This window comes from Nomascus leucogenys, chromosome 19, assembly GCF_006542625.1.
Source record: "Nomascus leucogenys isolate Asia chromosome 19, Asia_NLE_v1, whole genome shotgun sequence".
Taxonomy (NCBI): domain Eukaryota; kingdom Metazoa; phylum Chordata; class Mammalia; order Primates; family Hylobatidae; genus Nomascus; species Nomascus leucogenys.
The window spans coordinates 24,311,672-24,330,962 of record NC_044399.1 but is presented as its reverse complement, the minus strand read 5'-3'; the positions used below and the strand labels follow the sequence as shown (position 1 = coordinate 24,330,962).

Sequence of the window (19,291 nt, the reverse complement as noted above, 5' to 3'; positions counted from 1 at the left end):
AATCTCTCTCATGAATTTAGATGCAAAAGTTCTAATAACTAATATCAGCAAGTCAGATTTAGCATTATATTAAAAAGATGATACATCAAACCAAATTAGGCTTACTATGAGAATGTGAGGGCAATTTATCATTTAAACAGCAAACAATATATATCACAAATTAATAAAATAAGGGAGAAAACATATGATTCCCTTAATATATGCAGTAAAAATATCTGAGAAAATTTAATATCATAATATCATGATTAAAACTCTTCACAAACTATAAATAAAAGAGCCGTGTGGCTCTTTTATTTCCTGGCCAGGCGAGGCAGCTCACGCCTGTAATCCCAGCACTTTGGGAGGCTGAGGCGGGTGGATAACCTGAGGTCAGGAGTTCGAGACTAGCCTGGCCAACATGGTGAAACCCCGTCTCTACTAAAAATATAAAAATTAGCTGGGCGCATGCCCATAATCCCAGCTACTCGGGAAGCTGAGGCAGAAGAATCTCTTGAACCCAGGAGGCGGAGGGTGCCAGATCGTGCCACTGCACTCCAGCCTGGGCAACAAAGTGAGACTCTGTCTCAAAATCAAAAAAATAAAAATAAAAAAACCCAGAAAATACCTGGAAAAGATCAGCATGATCTTAAGTTAGACAAAGATTTATTAAATAAGAAACGGCCAGGCGGGGTGGCTCACGCCTGTAATCCCAGCACTTTGGGAGGCCGAGGCAGGCGGATCACAAGGTCAGAAGGTCGAGACCATCCTGGCTAACACGGTGAAACCCGGTGTCTACTAAAAAAAAAAAGTACAAAAAAATCAGCCGGGTGTGGTGGTAGGCGCCTGTAGTCCCAGCTACGTGGGAGGCTGAGGCAGGAGAATGGCGTGAACCCGGGAGGCGGAGCTTGCAGTGAGCCGAGACCACGCCATTGCACTCCAGCCTGGGCGACTGAGTGAGACTCTGTCTCCAAAAAAAAAAAAACAAGAAACAAGGGCACTAAGAATAAAGTTTAATTCCAAAATCAAACTTCATTAAAACAAAGATTTTCATCACAAGACACCATTAGAGAGTGAAAAGACAAGCCACAGTCTAAGGAAGACTCTAATACAGATACCCAACAAATAACTCATTCAAAATATGTAAAGATTTCTACAACTTAATAGATGGACGACCTAATAAAAATTTCACAAAAGCCTTGAATAAAGCACACTTCGCAACAGATTTTCAAATGTTCAATACAGGGATTCACCATCACTGGTTATGAAGCAAATGCAAATTCAATCCAAAATGAGATATTATTACACTCCCACCAGAATGACAAATTTTTAAAACTGACAATAGCAAGTATTGGTAAAAATGCAAGACAATGGAAATCTTTAACACTATTGCTGGGAATGTAAAACTGGTGTAATCACTTTCAAAAACTGCCAGAATTTACTAAACCTAACATGCACATATCCTATGAACCAACAATTCTATTAGGCATATACCCAATATATAAGTGTATATTTTTATACCAAAGGACAGAAACACACAAAATGTTAACAGCGGCAACATTCATAATTGTCCCAAAGTGAAATAACCCCAATAACCCAAATGTCATCACAGTAGAATGGGTAAATAAATGTAGTATACTCATAAAACAGAATTGCTATATAGCAATTAAAAAAATGAGCACTATAAGCAGAGTGTAGGTGAATCTCACAGTCAGAACATTCAGCAAGAGAAGCCAGACATAGGAGTTTGTACTTTTTAACATTTATATAAAGTTCAAAATCAGGTAAAACCTATGTATGGTGACAGAAATCAGAATGGTGGGTACCTTGAGAGAAATGACTAGGAAGAGGCAAACTGGAGGCTTCTGGTATTGGTAATGCTCTATACTTTAATCTCTGTCATAGTGCACTTCATATATATTACACTTTAATTAAAAAAAAAGAAGGGAAGAAGGGAGGAAGGAAGAGAGGTATAGGTGGAAAAGGAAGAGGGGGATGGAAGGCTGATACCTCATGGGCAATGAAGGGTTGTTGACGGCTTTTGAGCAGAGCAATGGTGCGGTGCTTCATGAAGCATTTTCTTGGCTGTGCAGGATTTATTGGAAAAGCAGAAATACTAGAAGATGCACCAACTGGCAGACTACTGTCATAATCCTGGTATCCAAATCACCTGATATTTACTCCATATATGGCTAATATTTGAGCTGTGGCAATGGAGGAAGGACAAAGGCAATATAAAAGAAAAATCTGATAGGTCTTGCTGACTGAACCTAGGCTAGAGAGAAAACTGAAAAAAGGGAAGGGTCAAGCTCCCTAGGAGGTTGAGTCTGGGTGACAGATGTCAAAAATGACAAAAGTATCAACAACTCAAGGCAGGCCACTTCAAGTATTGGTAAAAATGCAAAACAATGGAAATCTTATACAACTATTGCTGGGAATGTAAAACTAGTACAATCACTTTCAAAAACTGGCAGTATTTACTAAACCTAATATGCATATCCTATGACCTAGCAATTCTACCAGGCATATACCAAACATGTATACGACTGAGGTAACAAACTTAGGTGTTTATTAGGGCAGGTTAAGAACCTGTCAGGAAGAACTTCCCTGGCTTACCAGTAGTGCCTGACAAATGTTAGGTGAGGGGGTGAAGCCAAGAAGGCCGAATAGGAACAGCCCCAGTCTACAGCTCCCGGCGTGAGCGACGCAGAAGACGGGTGATTTCTGCATTTCCAACTGAGGTACCGGGTTCATCTCACTGGGGAGTGTCGGAATATGGGTGCAGGACAGTGGGTGCAGCACACCGAGTGTGAGCCAAAGCAAGGCAAGGCATCGCCTCACCCGGGAAGCGCAAGGGGGCAGGGAATTCTCTTTCCTAGTCAAAGAAAGGGGTGACAGACGGTACCTGGAAAATCGGGTCACTCCCACCCTAATACTGCCCTTTTCCAACGGTCTTAGCAAACGGCACACCAGGAGATTATATCCCACGCCTGGCTTGGAGGGTCCTAAGCCCACGGAGCCTCGCTGATTGCTAGCACAACAGGCTGAGATCAAACTGCAAGGCGGCAGCGAGGCTGGGGGAGGGGTGCCCGCCATTGCTAAGGCTTGAGTAGGTAAACAAAGCCACTGGGAAGCTCGAACTGGGTGGAGCCCACCACAGCTCAAGGAGGCCTGCCTGCCTGCCTCTGTAGACTCCACCTCTGGGGGCAGGGCATAGCCAAACAAAAGGCAGCAGAAAACTCTGCAGACTTCAATGTCCCCGTCTGACAGCTTTGAAGAGAGTAGTGATTCTCCCAGCACGCAGCTGGAGATCTGAGAACGGACAGACTGCCTCCTCAAATGGGTCCCTGACCCCCGAGTAGCCTAACTGGGAGGCACCCACCAATAGGGGCGGACTGACACCTCACATAGCCGGGTACTCCTCTGAGACAAAACTTCCAGAGGAACGATCAGGCAGCAACATTTGCTGTTCACCAATATCTGCTGTTCTACAGCCTCCGCTGCTGATACCCAGGCAAACAGGGTCTGGAGGGGACCTCCAGCAAAATCCAACAGACCTGCAGCTGAGGGTCCTGACTGTTAGAAGGAAAACTAACAAACAGAAAGGACATCCACACCAAAACCCTATCTTTACGTCACCATCATCAAAGACCAAAGGTAGATAAAACCACAAAGATGGGGAAAAAACAGAGCAGAAAAACTGGAAACTCTAAAAATCAGAGTGCCTCTCCTCCTCCAAAGGAATGCAGCTCCTCACCAGCAATGGAACAAAGCTGGATGGAGAACGACTTTGACAAGTTGAGACAAGAAGGCTTCAGATGATCAAACTACTCTGAGCTAAAGGAGGAAGTTCGAACCCATGGCAAAGAAGTTAAAAACATTGAAAAAAAATTAGACGAATGGCTAAGTAGAATAACCAATGCAAGAAGTCCTTAAAGGACCTGATGGAGCTGAAAACCATGGCACGAGAACTACGTGACGAATGCACAAGCCTCAGTAGCCGATTCGATCAACTGGAAGAAAGAGTATCAGTGATGGAAGATGAAATGAATGAAATGAAGCGAGAAGAGAAGTTTAGAGAAAAAAGAATAAAAAGAAATGAACAAAGCCTCCAAGAAATACGGGACTATGTGAAAAGACCAAATCTACGTCTGATTGGTGTACCTGAAAGTGACAGGGAGAATGGAACCAAGTTGGAAAACACTCTGCAGGATATTATCCAGGAGAACTTCCCCAGTCTAGCAAGGCAGGCCATTATTCACATTCAGGAACTACAGAGAACGCCACAAAGATACTCCTCGAGAAGAGCAACTCCAAGACACATAATTGTCAGATTCACCAAAGTTGAAATGAAGGAAAAAATGTTAAGGGCGGCCAGAGAGAAAGGTCGGGTTACCCACAAAAGGAAGCCCGTCAGACTAACAGCTGATCTCTTGGCAGAAACTCTACAAGCCAGAAGACAGTGGGGGCCAATATTCAACATTCTTAAAGAGAAGAATTTTCAACCCAGAATTTCATATCCAGCCAAACTAAGCTTCATAAGTGAAGGAGAAATAAAATCCTTTACAGACAAGCAAATGCTGAGAGATTTTGTCACCATCAGGCCTGCCCTAAAAGAGCTCCTGAAGGAAGCACTAAACATGGAAAGGAACAACCAGTACCAGCCACTGCAAAAACATGCCAAATTGTAAAGACCATCGAGGCTAGGAAGAAACTGTATCAACTAACGAGCGAAATAACCAGCTAACATCATGACAGGATCAAATTCACACATAACAATATTAACCTTAAATGTAAATGGGCTAAATGCTCCAATTAAAAGACACAGACTGGCAAATTGGATAAAGAGTCAAGACCCATCTGTGTGCTGTATTCGGGAAACCCATCTCATGTGCAGAGACACACATAGGCTCAAAATAAAAGGATGGAGGAAGATCTACCAGGCAAATGGAAAACAAAAAAAGGCAGGAGTTGCAATCCTAGTCTCTGATAAAACAGACTTTCAACCAACAAAGATCAAAAGAGACAAAGAAGGCCATTACATAATGGTAAAGGGATCAATTCAACAAGAAGAGCTAACTATCCTAAATATATATGCACCCAATACAGGAGCACCCAGATTCATAAAGCAAGTCCTGAGTGACCTACAAAGAGACTTAGACTCCCACACAATAATAATGGGAGACTTTAACACCCCACTGTCAACATTAGACAGATCAACGAGACAGAAAGTTAACAAGGATATCCAGGAACTGAACTCAGCTCTGCACAAAGCGGACCTAATAGACATCTACAGAACTCTCCACCCCAAATCAACAGAATATACATTCTTTTCAGCACTACACCTATTCCAAAATTGACCACATGGTTGGAAATAAAGCACTCCTCAGCAAATGTAAAATAACAGAAATGATAACAAACTGTCTCTCAGACCACAGTGCATCAAACTAGAACTCAGGATTAAGAAACTCACTCAAAACCACTCAACTACATGGAAACTGAACAACCTGCTCCTGAATGACTACTGGGTACATAATGAAACGAAGGCAGAAATACAGATGTTCTTTGAAACCAACGAGAACAAAGACACAACATACCAGAATCTCTGGGACACATTCAAAGCAGTGTGTAGACGGAAATTTATAGCACTAAATGCCTACAAGAGAAAGCAGGAAAGATCTAAAATTGACACCCTAACATCACAATTAAAAGAACTAGAGAAGCAAGAGCAAACACATTCAAAAGCTAGCAGAAGGCAAGAAATAACTAAGATCAGAGCAGAACTGAAGGAAATAGAGACACAAAAAACCCTTCAAAAAAATCAATGAATCCAGGAGCTGGTTTTTTGAAAAGATCAACAAATTTGATAGACCGCTAGCAAGACTAATAAAGAAGAAAAGAGAGAAGAATCAAATAGATGCAATAAAAAATGATAAAGGGGTATCACCACTGATCCCACAGAAATACAAACTACCATCAGAGAATACTATAAACACCTCTACGCAAATAAACTAGAAAATCTAGAAGAAATGGATAAACTCCTCAACACATACACCCTCCCAAGACTAAACCAGGAAGAAGTTGAATCTCTGAATTCAATAACAGGCTCTGAAATTAAGGCAATAATTAATAGCCTACCAACCAAAAAAAGTCCAGGACCAGATAGATTCACAGCTGAATTCTACCAGAGGTGTATACAAAGAGAAGCTGGTACCATTCCTTCTGAAACTATTCCAATCAATAGAAAAAGAGGGAATCCTCCCTAACTCATTTTATGAGGCCAGCATCATCCTGATACCAAAGCCTGGCAGAGACACAACAAAAAAAGAGAATTTTAGACCAATATCCCTGATGAACATCGATGCCAAAATCCTCAATAAAATACTGGCAAACCGAATCCAGCAGCACATCAAAAAGCTTATCCACCATGATCAAGTGGGCTTCATCCCTGGGATGCAAGGCTGGTTAAACATACGAAAATCAATAAACGTAATCCAGCATATAAACAGAACCAAAGACAAAAACCACATGTTTATCTCAATAGATGCAGAAAAGGCCTTTGATAAAATTTAACAACCTTCATGCTAAAAACTCTCAATAAATTAGGTATTGATGGGACGTATCTCAAAATAGTAAGAGCTATCTATGACAAACCCAGAGCCAATATCATACTGAATGGACAAAAACTGGAAGCATTCCCTTTGAAAATTGGCACAAGACAACGATGCCCTCTCTCACCACTCCTATTCAACAAAGTGTTGGAAGTTCTGGTCAGGGCAATTAGGCAGGAGAAGGAAATAAAGGGTATTCAATTAGGAAAAGAGGAAGTTAAGTTGTCCCTGTTTGCAGATGACATGATTGTATATCTAGAAAACCCCATCATCTCAGCCCAAAATCTCCTTAAGCTGATAGGCAACTTCAGCAAAGTCTCAGGATACAAAATCAATGTGCAAAAATCACAAGCATTCTTATACACCAATAACAGACAAACAGAGAGCCAAATCATGAGTGAACTCCCATTCACAATTGCTTCAAACAGAATAAAATACCTAGGAATCCAACTTACAAGGGACGTGAAGGACCTCTTCAAGGAGAACTACAAATCACTGCTCAATGAAATAAAAGAGGATACAAACAAATGGAAGAACATTCCATGCTCATGGGTAGGAAGAATCAATATAGTGAAAATGGCCATACTGCCCAAGGTAATTTATAGATTCAATGCCATCCCCATCAAGCTACCAATGACTTTCTTCACAGAATTGGAAAAAACTACTTTAAAGTTCATATGGAACCAAAAAAGAGCCCGCATCGCCAAGTCACTCCTAAGCCAAAAGAACAAAGCTGGAGGCATCACGCTACCTGACTTCAAACTATACTACAAGGCTATAGTAACCAGAACAGCATGGTACTGGTACCAAAACAGAGATATAGACTCTCAGAAATAATGCCGCATATCTACAACTATCTGATCTTTGACAAACCTGACAAAAACAAGAAATGGGGAAAGGATTCCCTATTTAATAAATGGTGCTGGGAAAACTGGCTAGCCATATGTAGAAAGCTGAAACTGGATCCCTTCCTTATACCTTATACAAAAATTAATTCAAGATGGATTAAAGACTTAAATGTTAGATCTAAAAACCATAAAAATCCTAGAAGAAAACCTAGGCAATACCATTCAGGACACAGGCATGGGCAAGGACTTCATGTCTAAAACACCAAAAGCAATGGCAACAAAAGCCAAAATTGACAAATGGGATCTAATTAAACTAAAGAGCTTCTACACAGCAAAAGAAACTACCATCAGAGTGAACAGGCAACCTACAGAATGGGAGAAAATTTTTGCAATCTACTCATCTGACAAAGGGCTAATATCCAGAATCTACAATGAACTCAAACAAATTTACAAGAAAAAAAACAAACAACCCCATCAAAAAGTGGGTAAAGGATATGAACAGACACTTCTCAAAAGAAGACATTTATACAGCCAAAAGGCACATGAAAAAATGCTCATCATCACTGGCCATCAGAGAAATGCAAATCAAAGCCACAATGAGATACCATCTCATACCAGTTAGAATGGCAATCATTAAAAAGTCAGGAAACAACAGGTGCTGGAGAGGATGTGGGGAAATAGGAACACTTTTACACTGTTGGTGGGACTGTAAACTAGTTCAACCATTGTGGAAGTCAGTGTGGCGATTCCTCAGGGATCTAGAACTAGAAATATCATTTGACCCCAGACATCCCATTACTGGGTATATACCCAAAGGATTATAAAACATGCTGCTATAAAGACACATGCACACGTATGTTTATTGAGGCACTATTCACAATAGCAAAGACTTGGAACCAACCCAAATGTCCAACAATGATAGACTGGATTAAGAAAATGTGGCACATATACACCATGGAATACTATGCGGCCATAAAAAAGGATGAGTTCATGTCCTTTGTAGGGACATGGATGAAGCTGGAAACCATCATTCTCAGCAAACTATCGCAAGGAGAAAAAACCAAACACCACATGTTCTCACTCATAGGTGGGAACTGAACAATGAGAACACATGGACACAGGAAGGGGAACATCACATACCCGGGCCTGTTGTGGGGTGGGGGAGGGGGGAGGGACAGCATTAGGAGATATACCTAATGTTAAATGAAGAGTTAATGGGTGCAGCACATCAACATGGCACATGCATACACATGTAACAAACCTACACGTTGTGCACATGTACCCTAAAACTTAAAGTATAATAAAAAAAATAAAAATTAAAAAGTAAAAAAAATTGTTAGGTGATATTCACTGTAACTGTACCGGATTTTTGTTTTTTTGAGACGGAGTCTCACTCTGTTTCCCAGGCTGGAGTGCAGTGGCTCGATCTCAGATCACTGCAACCTCCGCCTCCCAGGTGCAATTCGTGCCTCAGCCTCCTGAGTAGCTGGGATTACAGGCGCCAGCCTCCATGCCCAGCTAATTTTTGTATTTCTAGGAGAGATGGGGTTTCGCCATGTTGGCCAGGCTGGTCTCAAACACCTGACCACAGGCGATAGGCCTGCCTCGCCTTTCAAAGTGCTAGGATTACAGGCATGAGCCACCGTGCCTGGCCAAACTCTACAGGTCTGATCATTTGAGGGATCAAGGACTGCAATCAATCCAGTAAGATCACAAGTAAAACACATTATAAAAAATGGCCAATTCACCAATTCCCAAATCACGTTTGTTCATTATATTCTAAAGGAACTGCTGATACCACCCTTCTACTCACACTGGCTCGCCGGTGCCGCACCGCAGCCCTCAGCTCATCTCGCAGATGCCTTAGTTTATGAATCTTGGTTCCAAGAGCACCTTCCTGGGCCTGAATGCTCTGAAGCTCTTCAGACTGTTTATGGGATCTGCTCACTTGGGTCTCTAGCCTTTCCAAGTGAGCTAAAACACCTAAGGAGAGTAAAAGGAGAATTTTACGAGAAGCTGAGGATTTCTCACTGTGGCAACAGGAAGCATCTCAGGGAAGAACAAGTGACTCTTTTTTTCTTACCAGAACTTTGTGGCCAGCTGAATTGTTAGATATCTGTCAATTTATAAAACCAGTGGCGCTAACAATTGAAATCAAAGATCATCAACCTCCTAGGTTGGAGAGTGAAGTAAAACAGGATCCTCCTCAAAGACAGCCAGAGAGAGGATATGAATTATCACATGCTGATCAGGCAGCAGTGTCTTATTATCTAGGTCTGCAGTTTATCGCAAATCCACATCTCTAGTGTGTAAAGGATGATCCTCTAGCTTTACCACAGGCTGGAGAGAAGCCCTCTCACAGCCGAGGGCCGTGGCTCACACTTATAATCTCAGCATTCTGGGGGGCCGAGGTGGGTGGATCACCTGAGGTCAGGAGTTCGAGACCAGCCTGGCCAACATGGCAAAACCCCATCTCTACTAAAAATACAAAAAATTAGCCGGGCGTGGTGGCACGTGCCTGTAATCCCAGCTACTCGGGAGGCTGAGGCAGGAGAATTGTTTGAATGCGGGAGGCAGAGGTTGCAGCGAGCCAAGATCGCGCCATTGCACTCCAGCCTGGGGGACAGAGCAAGACTGTCTCAAAAAAAAAAAAAAAAAAAAAAAAAAAAAGGAAAGCCCCAGACTTTATTTAATCGAGCTTCTTAAGTACACCCAGCATCTATTTTGTAGGGTTCATATGGATAAACATATATGAAAACCTTAATCTTCTTTCCTTGCCTTGGGATGGAATCCAAAAACTTACCTCATTCACCTATCCAATTAAGACTAGAAACCTCTTATGGTTTTTATGGCTAATAAAACCATTAAAAAAATTATGTGAAATCGGGCTGGGTACAGTGTGGCTCACGCCTGTAATCCCAGCACTTTTGGAGGCCGAGGCAGGTGGATCACGAGGTCAGGACATCAAGACCATCCTGGCTAACACGGTGAAACCCCGTCTCTACCAAAAACACAAAAAATTAGCTGGGCGTGGTGGCGGGCACCTGTAGTCCCAGCTACTCAGGAGGCTGAGGCAGGAGAATGGCGTGAACTCGGGAGGCGGAGCCTGCAGTGAGCCGAGATCATGCCACTGCACTTCAGCCTGGGCAACAAACTCCGTCCCAAAAAAAAAAAAAATTGTGTGAGATCAAATAGAAACAGACACGCACTATATGCAAAATTATCCTGTTTTACTCATTGAGGCCTATCCCCTCTTGGTTTCTCAGAAACCCTAGATGATCAGTTACCCTTTTCTCTGCTGTGTTCATTTCCCTTCCACACACGCTCAAGTCTCAACTGTCTTCAAACACACACACACTCATATATACACACACACACACCCCCCACACTATTTCATACACTCACAGGCCTATTCTTGCCCACAAATCCCCTTCTGCTACTATCTCCCTTTTCTCCCCTTTCCTTTCCAGGAAAACGACTTAAAAGAGTCGTCCATGCAAGTTGAGTAACTGAAAGTTTTGGGACTAGAGGTGTTTCGGATTTCGGAATTGGGAGTATTTGCATTACACTTACTGGCTGAACATCCCATATCTGAAAATCCAAAACTGGAAATAAGTATTTCCTTTGACCATCATGTCAGTGCCCAAAAAGCTTCAGATTTTGGAGTATTTCAGATTTTGGATTTTCAGTGCTCAACCTGTACTCACTTTCTCCATTTCCTTGCCTGTGACTCATACCTCAACCCACTTGAAACTCACTTCTGTTCCCAATATTTTACAAAACCACTCTAAGATCAACAGTGATGTCCATGTTGCTGAACCCAAAGGACATTTTTCAAGCTCCCTCATCTCACCTCCCAGCACTATATGCTCCCACTGATCACCACCTTCACGAAACTCTCTTTTCCTTTGAATCTTAGCATACCAGCCTCTTGGTTTGCCTTGTTCAACAGATGTTTATTAAGCATCTGTTTTGTGCCAAGTACTATTTCAGGCACCGGGAACACAGTGATGAACAGGAGACAACTTATTTTTGTGACACTTACATTTTACGTCTCTGACCCCACTTTCTGCTTTGAAGGCTCCTACTCTCCTCCTTGACCATTAAATGCTGAAATTTTCCAGAGCTCCGTCCTAAGACCTCTTCTTTCCAGAAGAAATCTCATCAGTACCCACAACCTTAATGGCCATACATATCAACACCTCACAAATATGTATCTCTAGCTTATACCTCTCTCCTGCTTCTTGAGAAAGCAGAACATCCACCTGCCTTCTTGGAAGACTTACAGCAACCTGACAATCAACATGTCCAAGACTGAATTCATCATCTCCTCTTCCAAACCCCTCAGTAACTGGAACCATTATCCATCTATAGCTGTGTAAACCAGGTACTTTCTTCCTTACACCTTCTCCCTGCCCCAGTCCCAATCCTTTACCAAATCCTATTGAATATACATTCCTAGTATCTCTAAAATATTTCCATTTTCCCCATCTGCAATGCCACCATTGTAGTTCAAGCTACCAACATTTCTGGGCTATTACAAGTTTCCTAGGTGGCCCATACACTGCAGGCATATTTTGAAATCTAAACTGGATCGCGTCATCCAGCTGGCTAAAGTCCTTCGATGACTTCACACTGCCTACGAGGCCTACTGGCCTCTAGATCTCTCCTACCCTCATCAGTATCATGCTGCTCCTTCTCTAGGCACTTCCACACAGGCCTCCTCTCAGGCCCTCAAACCCACCCAGCTTCTTTACTGACCTGATCCTCCCACCCCCAACACACACACCAAAGGCTCTTCCACAGCCGCCCCTTATCCACCTTCACCTGCAGCTACTCTAGCTAGTGAGCACTCAATGCAAGCAGCATTTCCTCAGGGAAACCTTTGTAGCACCTTCAGAACAAGGTCAGGTGCCAGCTCATAAGCTCTCAAAGATCCTTCCCAGACAATACTACAGTTTTTTTGTTTTTGTTTTTTTAAATAAAAGAGATGGGGTCTCCCTATGTTTCCCAGGCTGGTCTCAAACTCCTGAGCTCAAGTGATCCTCCCACCTCGGCTTCCCAAAGTGCTAGGATTACAGGCGTGAGCCACCGCACCTGGCCAGTATAGTTTAAATTGTATATTCATTAGTGTGATTATTTGATTTGCTTATCTTTCCCACTGAACCTTGAAGTTCCAAAATCAGGGGCTGTGTGCATTTGTGTTCACCCATGGATCCCTTAACCCTAGCACCATGTCTGACACACGGTAAACACTCCGGAAATGGTTTGGGTTTTTTTTTTTTTTTTTTGAGATGAAATTTCACTCTGTTGCCCAAGTTGGAGTGCACTGGTGTGATCTTGGCTCACTGCAACCTACACCTCCCAGGTTCAAGCAATTCTCCTGCTTCAGCCTCCCGATTAGCTGGGACTACAGGCACGCACCACCATGCCCGGCTAATTTTTGTATTTTTAGTAGAGACGGGGTTTCACTATGTTGGCCAGGCTGGCCTTGAACTCCTGACCTTGTGATCCGCCTGCTTTGGCCTCCCAAAGTGCTGGGATTACAGGCGTGAGCCACCGTGCCCGGCCAACACTCCAGAAATATTTACCGAAACACGGACAACCAGGCATGACACTCTTGGAGATTATATTCACTTGGCCCATGTCCACAGAAAAATCCACATTACTGCAATAATAATCGTGAGAAACCAAAATTCTAATTAAATAAATTAGTCCTAATAATTAGCACGTGATTAACTGCTTTATTCACAAATCTCTATTTATCCAACAACTATGTATTGAGAATCTACTATGGACCAAGGACCATGCTGGAAGCGGTTCATACTATGGTGGCAAAATGAAGTCCCTGTCCTCACGGAGCTTACAAAAATTATTTAATGTCCAACCAGGAGGTGATCTGAAAAGCACACACACATAGATTAATTTTGGGTGGTAGAGGAGATGCCTCACCAAATTCTACTTTATGGGAATTCTGTATTACTAAAACAGGAGATATCAATGTTCCCAAAGTTTCTGAGATAAGTAGGTGTTCAAAACAGTACCATGCTGCTCCTTCTCTAGGCACTTCCACACAGCTCTCCTCTCAGGCTCTCAAACCTGCCCAGCTTCTTTACCGACCTGATTCCCTCTATACCAAGGGGGTGGCGTTGTTGTTTAGCGTTGCTACTACAGAAAAGAGGGAATGTATCTGCTGGGCCTGCTTTACCTTGGAAGTTATGATTGCATCTCATGCTATCCGGTCAGCTTTGTCCCAAAAAAGGGCAAAATCCCCGCCTATTTGAATAAATCATCTGGTTGCAACTAAAATTCTACGTCCTTCCTTCTTAAATGAGTGGGGAGAATTCAAATAATAAGCAAAAGGCTGAAATCACACAAGCAGAGGGATAAAACCAGTATGGGTAACAGCTTAATGTTTAAACACTGTTTTGGGTAGAGAATAAGGAGACTGGTCTAAGTCTCTTGATAATCCAAAACTTCCACCTCATCGCTTATTTTAACAGAAACAAAATTAGGCCTAGACTAGAGAACAGGTTACTCCTGAGTGTAGCATGTTTCCACTACATAAAGTCACCAAACTTATTTTTAGTCTTAAAGTAACAATGAATCTTACCCCATATACTTTTATTACCTAAAGTCTCAGCTTAAGTCATCTTAAGCTGAATATAGTTACTCCACAGTTATCAATGATAACGATGGCCCAGAGAAAAATAGGATCACCAAATTCACTGACACGCTCAAAAATTCTTTTTAAAACTGTAGAGTTATTTTTTAAGTTAGGTTTTACGGCAAGTTTTCCCAAAGTACTAATGTAGAACCCTTTGGATTTAGGCATCAGGCTTGATTAAGTATTTCAAAGTTCTAAAACGTATTAGTAGCACAGGACATAAAGTCACACAAAACCAGAGCTGTCCACAAATATGACTGGACAATAACGAAGAAAGCAACTCACTCCTGGACAGAAATTCAGACGCAAATCTCAGTTTCCAAAGGACTGACTAAGGACTAAGTAAAAGTAGTAGTTTCATAATTGTAAGCAACTCTAATAAAGCATTCTTTAAACACCTTCTACATTTTACGACACTTACAAAGTATGTAAAGAATTAAGCCTTTCATTGAGTATTTCCTATATATTAGACATGTGCTAAATGCTTCACTTGAAAAGTGTGAATTAAATACTTTTCCACCACAAAAGAAATACTTTTTCCACAACCACAACTACAGTGCTATTTTCACCTCCATTTTCCAGATGAAGAAACAGAGGCAGAGAATAAAGTGACTTGCCTAAGGTCACAATATTTATCATGGCAGAGCCAAGACACAAAACCAGTTCTAACCAGCACTAAAGTCAACGCCCTGCATCGGCTCTCCCGCAGGAGTAATGCATACATGGCCCAAAAAATCCGGGGAGGGAAAGGGACCTCCCTGGCTAGAACCGCAGTTCAGAATATCAACACTGAGCATAAGATGGATGCAACTTATCCGTCTCAAAAAGGGTGGGAGCCTAGAAACGAAGCCATTTTTCCTCCTGGAATAATCTTGGCTGCCTGTCCCTTTGTCTTCAATGTTAGTTCCTTTCATCATTCTGCTCCCAAACAGGCCAGGTCCCACGTCAGTTCCAGGAGGAAAGAGCTCTCTCAGCCTGCGGGTCATCTTTGGGCAGCAGTAGGAAGGGGAAAGCGGCGACCCTCTGAATACCTCCTTTGGACTCGCCATCTGGACGTAAAGGGTTCGCCTGCTCCATCTCAGGATTCCCAAAGGCCTTCCCATAAAGTTGCCTAGGCAAGCGGTGATAGGGACCTCGATGTCCTTGCTGATAAAAGAAAAATGGCAACAGAGTCATATCACATCTAGTCCCATTCAAACCCAGACGGCAGGGCACACACCACTCAGGCACAACCCCTGGGCCGCGGATGACACAAATGTCACGGCTAGAATCCCCTTTCCTGAGCCGCCCGCCCTCTCCCAGCGTCCGGGCCAGCAGAGTCCACGTCCACCCCCGCGCCCATCCCGCGGCCCCGGCGCGCTCCCGAGGCCACGGCTACTCTGGTCCAGCGGGCTTCCCGGCCACGGAAGGAGTTTTAAGAAGGCCGTTCAGCCCGCCACCCTGGCCACGGTCCGGTCCGACAATGGGTTTTTCCCCTACCTTCTCCCTTCTAGCTCACCCAGGCCAGTAGCGAGAATTCCCGCCATCCACGTCTTCAAAACCAAACCAACAGGTCCCGGCGTGCTTTGCGATCCTGCCGTACAAAAGCATGGCGGCGCTCAGGGCCCCGCCCTGATCCCAGGATGCACCGGGGAGTAGGTCCGGCCTTTGGGGTGGTCAGGAAGATGGCGGCCTCTGGGGCGGAGCCGCAGGTCCTGGTACAATACTTGGTGTTACGAAAGGATCTATCACAAGCTCCGTTCTCCTGGCCGGCGGGCGCACTGGTAGCGCAGGCTTGTCACGCGGCCACCGCGGCCTTGCACACTCACCGCGACCACCCTCACACAGCCGCTTACCTCCAAGAGCTGGGGCGCATGCGCAAGGTGGTCCTCGAGGTGAGGCACTCGGGCGGAGGGGGAGGTGCTGAGACGTCGAGGGCGGAAGTGGGTGTGGCCTTCGGTCCAAAGGCCTAGCTGCCGGGAGTGGGTGCGGCGGGAGTTGGGGTGATCCTTAACGTTTAGACTGGAGCTATTTCCCTGGAGGTGCGCCCTTGGAAAGGACTTGGCTGTGTGAATTGTGGACAGCAGTCCTCCGCCCCCTTCTGGGCTCGCGGTAAAGTGGTGGCTCCTGTGTCCCCGCTGTTCCGCCTGTGCACTGGCCAACTTTTTAAAGCCATGCCCCGAAGTGCTGTCCTCCAGCAAAACCGAGCCCGAAGGGACAGAGCGAGCTCCTTTCGCCGTGGGGACAGTGCAGAGTGAAGTCAAACTGAGTATTTACCTGGGTAGGACGCCAAATTATTTGAAAATAAATACTAAAAACCTTAGTATAAATTGAACCTAGCTTCGGATAGACCAGGCACCAGGGGCGTAAATCGGTACACCTTTTAAAATAGCAGTCAGGTTCTGTTTGCAGCTGACCAAACAAATCTCACCTTTACCCTTCGACTCTCTCTCCTGCTGCTAGAGATGTAGCCTAAGAAAATAATCAGATGCACCCAAAGAGCTTTGCACAAGGATATTCATGGGAGTCCTTACGTTTTTGAAGCATATTTAGTGGTCTGGAAGAGTGCTCATGATGCGAAGCTAACTGCACTATATATACAGAATGATCAAGACTTTGAAAGGAAAAACTAAAGAAATAGATCTACATATTAAGTGGTGCATGGTGAGATTTTGGTTATTTCCTAATGCTTATCTGTATTTTAAAAATTTTCTACCTTAAGCACATGTTTTATAATAAGGAAAAACGGCTTTAAAGTAATTAAGCCAGAACTCAGGTGGAGGGGTGGAGTAATCCCTTCATGGGTAACTGGCAAAGACAGATTATCTTTCAAGAGAAAAATTGCTGCTGGATAGTGAAACATCAAGCGGTAACCTGTAGGAAAAATGCCATGAGAATCTGTGTAGGCAGAACAGAAGCTGCTGGATTTTCACTTAGATTTTCTTCCTAGTAAGAGGTCTCAAGAAATCAGGTCAGGCTCCTCTTGTCGCAGGTGAAACTCTCTGAAGCCTTCAGGGATTAAGTGACTCCCCTGAGTTTAAAAGAGGGTCTCATGATTCTTAGTTGTTAGTCATGACTCAAGAAAGGGACTTAGGAGTCGCTACTGATTACATTGAGGTGCTGCTGTAGTCAGAAGGGCCAATAAAATATTAGAAAATACCAGGATTAACTACATTTATTGAGTGCTTAGTGTGTGCCAGGCACAGGTCTGAGCCTAATTTCATTGATCCCCACTAGGAAGCATTATTCCTGTTTTATAAAGGGACGAAGAGGCCAGCGAAGTCACCTAACTTATCCACGATCACACAGTCAGCAAGAGTTTGGAGTCCAGTAGTCTGATTCCAGAGACTCACCGTATCTCACTATACTATGCTGCTGCCCGAGGCTCACGAAGCTGATGAGTCCTCAGCAGAGCTCTGCCAGAAGAACTCAGCAGGTTAAGAGTAGCAATACTGGCATTCTCTAATTTATTAAAACAAGCCTCTGATTATCTTAGTGGCTTCTGCCTTCATAGGTAAGAGATAAACTGTATGCAAAATAACACAAAAATAATAATTTTCTGAGTGATCGTTTTAATACTTCCTGGAATGGGATTCAGCATGGGTAAATTGGCAGTAAGGATGACCCAGAAATGATTTCAGAAGTATGTTAGAGAATATTGTACTCTCCCTTTAATAAACAAGTGGGAGCCATCCCAGCAGAAGGAAAACCCCTCTAGGTTTCAGTGAGGTAGAGTGGGAGGGGTGGAGGGAAGTGGAAGTGGATGTGCTTTTAGAAATCCTTCCACTAGGGGCTGGGCACAGTGGCTCACGCCTGTAATCCTAGCACTTTGGGAGGCCTAGGCGGGTGGATCGCTTGAGGTCAGGAGTTCCAGACCAGCCTGGGCAACATGGTGAAACCCCATCTCTACTAAAAATACAAAAATTAGCCAGGTGTGGTGGTGTGCGCCTGTAATCCCAGCTACTCGGGAGGCTGAGGCAGGAGAATTGCTTGAACTCGGGAGCCAGAGGCTGCAGTGAGCTGATATCATGCCACTGCACTCTAGCCCGGGCAACAGAGCAAGACTCTGTCTCAAAAGAAAACAAAAACAAAAACAAAAAACAAAAAAAAACTTCCACTAGGCAGCTCTTAAAGTCAGAGGCACTTAAAATTATGGGCGCCAGCCATAGGAGAGCTGGAAAATGTGTAGAGCAGAATTACACATTACACATGTGTATGTTGGGCATACAACATCTCACAAGGGAAGATACAAATCTCCATTTTCTAAACAGGAATATGAAGCCTCTCTCCCCTCCCCAGTGCACCAAGGAATGACATCATTGCTCTGCAGCTCCCTCGTTGATAAAGCTGTTACTCCACTTTCAGTTAAGAGGACTCCCGAAACCTTTTTTGGCCTTTTGACACTTCCTAAGTGGGCTATTCAGTTTGTGTTCTGTGTTCTTCTCCTTTAGGCCCCAGATGAGACTACCCTAAAGGAGCTGGCCGAGACCCTGCAACAGAAGAACATTGACCACTTGCTGTGGCTTGAGCAACCAGAGAATATCGCCACTTGTATTGCTCTCCGGCCCTACCCCAAGGAAGAAGTGGGCCAGTATTTGAAGAAGTTCCGATTGTTCAAATAACCGCTGCTTTGATGGGTTTGAATACCAGCTGGATCCAACAGCAGGCCACCCATTCCAAAGCATCATGTGCTCCTTGCAGTGTCAGCTTGCTCCTGTCTTTCAGTTGTGACAATTTCTTGAGGGTTAAGCACATGTTCATATTAAAGTTGTCATTAATAACTACTTCGTCTTATTAATAAGTTCAAGTGGGGAAGGTGGGAGAGCAGTATAGTCTGGGGATCATTGCTCAAATAGAAGATTTGGTTACACTCTCGTATGGGGGTCAAGGAAACTCCCTTCCAGTCACCCGGGTTTGAAACTTTGCTTTTGAATTCCTTCTTATTCACATCCAGTTATCACATTTCATTGAATCTAAGACAACATCAACTTTAAGATGCGGTAAGATTTTATGTATTGTTAAAAAAAAATGCGGGCAAATTAAACACTTGTATTTCAATAACAAAGATGTTAAAATTTGGCCAGCTTGGTGGCTCACATCTGTTAATCCCAGGGTTTTGGGAAGCCAAGGCAGGAGGATCGCTTGAGCCCATGAGTTCAAGGTTACGGTCAGTTCTAATCATGCCACCGCACTCCAGCCTGGGCAAGAGA

General features: G+C 43.7%; 2 protein-coding genes across 2 annotated transcripts in view; one reads left to right on the top strand and one right to left on the bottom strand.

Annotated features, from left to right (window-relative positions):
- Positions 1-15,987, bottom strand: part of CENPO (centromere protein O) — a 29,591-nt gene extending 13,604 nt beyond the window's left edge. Inside the window, exons 1-3 of the mRNA XM_003270585.4 lie at positions 15,582-15,987; positions 15,134-15,248; positions 9,249-9,418 (exon numbers count right to left, since the gene is read on the bottom strand). Of these exons, the coding sequence (XP_003270633.1) occupies positions 9,249-9,418; positions 15,134-15,179 (216 nt within the window). The 5' untranslated portion in view covers positions 15,180-15,248; positions 15,582-15,987. The remainder of the gene's footprint in view (positions 1-9,248; positions 9,419-15,133; positions 15,249-15,581) is intronic.
- On the top strand, positions 15,653-18,865 carry PTRHD1 (peptidyl-tRNA hydrolase domain containing 1). Its single transcript, XM_003270586.3, has 2 exons — positions 15,653-15,976; positions 18,533-18,865. Exons 1-2 carry the CDS (start codon positions 15,725-15,727, stop codon positions 18,701-18,703), a joined length of 423 nt encoding a protein of 140 aa, XP_003270634.1. The 5' UTR covers positions 15,653-15,724; the 3' UTR covers positions 18,704-18,865.
- The last annotated feature ends 426 nt before the right edge of the window (positions 18,866-19,291 follow it).

Excerpts from the sequence above, each read along its gene's own strand:
- PTRHD1 (XM_003270586.3), top strand. The coding sequence starts at position 15,725 with ATGCACCGGGGAGTAGGTCCGGCCTTTGGGGTGGTCAGGAAGATGGCG. Across the intron at positions 15,977-18,532 it reads TGCGCAAGGTGGTCCTCGAG|GCCCCAGATGAGACTACCCT; the intron begins GTGAGGCACTCG and ends CTTCTCCTTTAG.